Source organism: Diospyros lotus, chromosome 9, assembly GCF_014633365.1.
Source record: "Diospyros lotus cultivar Yz01 chromosome 9, ASM1463336v1, whole genome shotgun sequence".
NCBI lineage: Eukaryota > Viridiplantae > Streptophyta > Magnoliopsida > Ericales > Ebenaceae > Diospyros > Diospyros lotus.
This window is the reverse complement of record NC_068346.1, coordinates 22,639,098-22,644,207: the sequence shown is the minus strand read 5'-3', so window position 1 is coordinate 22,644,207 and position 5,110 is coordinate 22,639,098. Positions and strand designations below refer to the sequence as shown.

Sequence of the window (5,110 nt, the reverse complement as noted above, 5' to 3'; positions counted from 1 at the left end):
TTATGTGTTTTCAGGTTTATGATCAGATCTTCTCATCAAGGTGAATTGAAATTTGACTTGGAAATTGATAGAACTATCCATTGGTTGAGAAGAAAAGCTAAGCAAGTTTCAACAGAATAGGCTTCGGGAATAGCATCAGGCATCAATATAGCTTCGAACACTCTTTCCATTCCATTTAGTGATTCAGAAGAAGAGGAAGTCATGGCCATTAATGACAAGACATTAAAGGAGTTGGCTGCTCCTGATTTGAACCAACAGTCTTTATGTATTGAGTACCCTAATTTAGATGTTGCTTTTGAGTTAAAATCAGGACTCATACATTTGTTGCCTACTTTTCGTGGTCTTACAGGTGAGGATCCTCATAAGCATTTGAAAAAATTCCACGTGGTGTGTTCAAGCCTGAAACCTCAAGGAGTAACTGAAGAACAAATTAAATTGCGTGCTTTTCCATTATCGTTGGCCGATACAGCAAAGGATTGGTTGTTTTACTTACCTTCAAGTTCTGTAACTACATGGACAGGGATGGTCAGATTGTTTCTTGATAAATTTTTCCCTGCTTGACGAGCTGCTAGCATCAAAAGAGAGATATGTGGAATAAGGTAGAAAGATACAGAAACTCTTCACGAGTATTGGGAAAGATTTAAACAATTGTGTGCTAGCTGTCCTCAACATGGAATTTCTGAACAGCTTCTCATTCAGTATTTCTATGAAGGGCTACTACCTATGGAGAGGAAAATGATGGATGCAGCTAGTGGAGGTGCTATAGTGAATAAAACCCTTAGTGCCGCTAAAGATTTGATTTCCATCATGGCTGCTAGCTCACAACAGTTTGGATTCAGACAAGACACCCCTTTGAGAAGGATGAATGAGGTAAGTATATCTTCCCTTGAAAATCAAATATCCAATCTAACTTCTCTTATTCAACAATTGGCTGTAGGAAATTTGCAACAAGTCAAAGCTTGTGGAATTTGTGCTGCTACTAGTCATCCAACGGATATGTGTCCTACACTTCAAGAAGATTCTTTAGAGCATGCCAATGTAGTTGGAGGATTCCCAGTAGACATGGCCACGGTTCATGAACCGCCGGTTCCGGTTCATGAACCGCCGGTTCCGGTTCAAGAAATCTTTGAACCTGAACCGAACCGCCCAAGGGCGGTTTGGGACGGTTCGGTTCCGGTTCCGGTTCATGCCGGTTCGGTCAACGGTTTGGACCGGTTCGGTCAACGGTTTGAGCCGGTTCGGTCAACGGTTCCGATTCCGGTTCAAACTGAATTTTTTTAATTTTTTTTAAATATTGTTGTATTCAATTTTGGATATGGTAACAAGTAATAAATAATTAACAATATAATTGAATAAATTGATAAATAACAAAATGAGAAGATTGAAGAAATTGAAATTGAAATATTAAATGAGAGACAAAATTGAGAGAATAATAGCTTGAGACTTGAGAGAGAGAGAGAGAGAGAGAGAGAGAGAGAAAGTGTGAAAAATGAGTGGGGGAGGGAGGGGTATATATAGATAGGAATTATAAAATTAAAAAAAAATTAATAAAATTGGAATTGGACCGTTGGGGGGGGGGAGGGGTGCTGCACGGGGGAGGGGGGGGTGGTGGGGGGGGGGAGGGGTGCTGCACGGGGGGAGGGGGGGTTGTTCCGGTTCCGCGGAACCAGAACCGCGGAACCGAAACTGGCGGTTCCGGTTCCCCGGAACCTTGAACCAGAACCGGACCGAATTTCGCCGGTTCAGTCCGGTTCCGGTTCCGGCCGGTCCGGTTCCGATTCGAACCGCCAGTCCGGTTCAATTTTAGCCATGTCTAATTCCCAGGCCCACCACAAAGGAAGTACGATCCTTATTCAAATACCTACAATCCAGGGTGGAGGGATCATTCCAACTTCAGTTATGGAGCAATGCCACAATTCCAACATTACTAGCCTACACCACATATTCCACCACAACAACCTTCCTCAAGTTCAGGTATGTCTTTAGAAGAAATTGTTAAATCACTTGCAACTAACACACAACAATTTCAACAGGAGACAAGAACAAGCATCAAGCAATTGGAGAATCAAATTAGTCAACTAGCAACATCAATGAGCAGGCTTGAAGCTCAAGGTTCTGGGAAATTGCCTTCCCAAACAATTGTAAATCCTCGAGAAAATGTAAGTGCCATTACTTTGCGAAGTGGAAAAGAAATTGACATTCCTATTCAGAATCCTACAGATTTAGCTAAGAAGACTCAAAAAGAGGAGGGAGAAAATGAGGCGACAATCTCTTCAAAGGTAATCTCTCAAACAATTGTGCATAATCCTGATAAACCTAATCCGCTTCCTTTTCCTAGCAGGTTATCTAAATCTAAAAAGGAAGATCAAGAAAAGGATATCTTGGAGATTTTTCGAAAGCTAGAAGTGAACATTCCTTTATTGGATGCCATTAAGCAGGTCCCAAGGTACGCAAAATTTCTCAAGGAATTGTGCACCAACAAGAGGAAGTTGAAAGGTAATGAGAAGGTAAGTATGGGAGAGAATGTTTCTGTTAGGAACCGGGCAACCGTGAAGATATGATTATGCCTTGATTGATCCGTAGAGCCGCAAACACGAACTCCTCCAAGTCGGTCCACACGATCGGCCGTTTCCACGAACGCCTTGAGTAATGCTAGTAACCCTAGGCGCCTCCAACGAGAGATCCAAATTTCTCCTTATTTTTCCAGCTTCTTAAGTGGCCTATTTATAGAGTAAAAACCCTAATTATGCCTTTGAAAAAATCCTAAACGATTTAGGTCTGGCCCATAATCATATTGGGCCGTATCTCTCTTTTAATTTGTGGAACGGACTCGACCCAAGTGTGTGACCCCTTAGGTCCACCATTGGGCTAGATGTAGGGCCAATTCTATTGGGCTATATGAAGGCCCAACTCCTTAGAAAAATTAAACTCTTTTAATTAAACTTATGGGCTTCATAATTAACTCATCTCATGGGCTTCTTAATTAAACTCTTTAATTAATAGTTTTAGAATTAATCATATTAATTCTAAAACCCTACATATCATGGTTAACGTCTAGCAACATGCCATGAACGCCTAGCCAACGATGAAAAAACACGGACCTTTTCGATTGCAATTACCGTATAGTAAAATCCTTTCATCAATCTATGTCCCGATTGAATTTAGGGTATGGTTTTATGACGAAACCCTAGTCATTCAATAACTATGTATCCATTCCAGATTTATGACTTGTTCGATGAAATCAAAACACCTTTTGATTTCCATCTCACCTTGGCCAAGGATTTCCTTAGTCATGAAATCATCGGAATACATAGGACATCTTCTCATCTTGTTGATAAGTGATGAATCCTATTTCGACATTCACAAGCCTTCATATGTGATAAGGTTACGCCCAGTGATAATTTGTTAATGACTCCATTGGAATCCAAAAAAGAACCAAAGCGTAACCAGTCAAATATAAGACTACCATGATGTCTCAAGTCTAAGGACCAATCTACACTACTGCAACACAGAAATTCCAATTCGACAATCAACAATTACCATTAGGAATTCTGTAGCGGGTCAGTTCAGTGTACTTATTCTTATAATAAGCACCCACATATATGCACTAGTGTCCACACACCAATGTCTATGAAACAAGACATTCTCCTAATTGAGCATGCATCATATATGCTAGTCTATCCGAGTTATTAGTGTCCAATCCTAATAACTCTATGACTAGGAACATTTAAGATCAAGGCTTATAAGGAATATGTTTCATGATCGTCATCTCTATGCACGACCATATTCCATGAGCCTATTTGATCTATGGACTTTGTCAAGAGTGGAAATAATAAAGTCAACCATCAATGACAAATAAAACATAATGCCTTACAATAATAATTGATTGAAGATAAAGAGTCACAATGGAAAAATATGATCAATTACATGTAAATTTAATTGGCTTGTGGGGCATAACTCTAACAGTTTCAGCCGTCCTTCAAAAGAAATTACCTCCTAAATGCAAGGACCCAGCTATGTTCACTATCCCTTGCAAAGTAGGTAATGTCAGGATTGAGAAAGCAATGTTAGATCTAGGAGCCTCAATAAATGTCATGCCTCTTTCTATTTATTCATCTTTGAATATTGGTCCATTAAAAGAAACATGTGTGATTATTCAACTTGCTGATAGATCTAATGTGTATCCTGAGGGAGTTCTTGAGGATGTTTTAGTGCAAGTTAATGAATTGGTTTTTCCTATTGATTTTTATGTGCTTAACATGGAAGAAGATGACTCATCTAATCTAGCACCAATCTTATTAGGGAGACCATTTCTAAAAACAGCAAGGACAAAGATTGATGTTCATGATGGTACCCTTACCATGGAGTTCGATAGGGAGATTGTGAAATTTAATATATTTGATAACATGAGGTACCCTAATGATGTTCAATCTGCATTTTCTATTGATGTGGTTAATGTTTTTGCACAGGAGACTTTTGAGTTGAGACATGAAGGCAAGACGAAGGTAAGGACAAAGGATAAGAAAAAGGACAAAACAAAGGCATTTCAAGATAGAATGGTTGCTAGAAAGCAATTTGTGTTTGGACAAAAAGTTCTACTTTACAATTCAAGACTCAAATTAATGCCTGGTAAGTTACGTTCTCATTGGATTGGCCCTTTTGAAGTTACTAACGTATTTTCTTATGGTGCAGTTGAGGTACGAAGCTTAGGAACTAATAAGGTGTTTGAGGTCAATGGGTATAAGCCTAAGCCATTTCATGAAGGTTTTCAGGAGCAAACTGCAGATGAAGTGCAATTGAGAGATCCAACTTAAACTGATTGAGAAGTGGCAATATCGAGCTAAAGACGTTAAACAAAGGCGCTGCTTGGGAGGCAACCCAAGATGATCAAATTTGCTTTCTCTATCCCTTTTCTTTTTCTTTTCATACACATTATTTTTTTTTTCTTTGCCATTTTCTTGCATTTAACCATACATTGGGGACAATGTAAGTTTTAAGTGTGGGGGAGTGATTACATTTAGAGAGTTTAGAGAGTGCATTTTGAACATGTTAATTTTTTATTATTATTATTATTGTTATTATTTTTTTTTTAGGATGTCTAGGATGTTTT

At 39.0% G+C, this 5,110-nt stretch overlaps 1 protein-coding gene across 1 annotated transcript; it reads left to right on the top strand.

Moving 5' to 3' along the window:
* The first annotated feature begins 201 nt into the window (after nucleotides 1-201).
* LOC127809305 (uncharacterized) lies at nucleotides 202-4,814 on the top strand. The gene is made up of 4 exons (XM_052348069.1): nucleotides 202-525; nucleotides 688-870; nucleotides 2,034-2,496; nucleotides 3,967-4,814. Exons 1-4 carry the CDS (start codon nucleotides 202-204, stop codon nucleotides 4,812-4,814), a joined length of 1,818 nt encoding a protein of 605 aa, XP_052204029.1.
* Nucleotides 4,815-5,110: the final 296 nt, after the last annotated feature.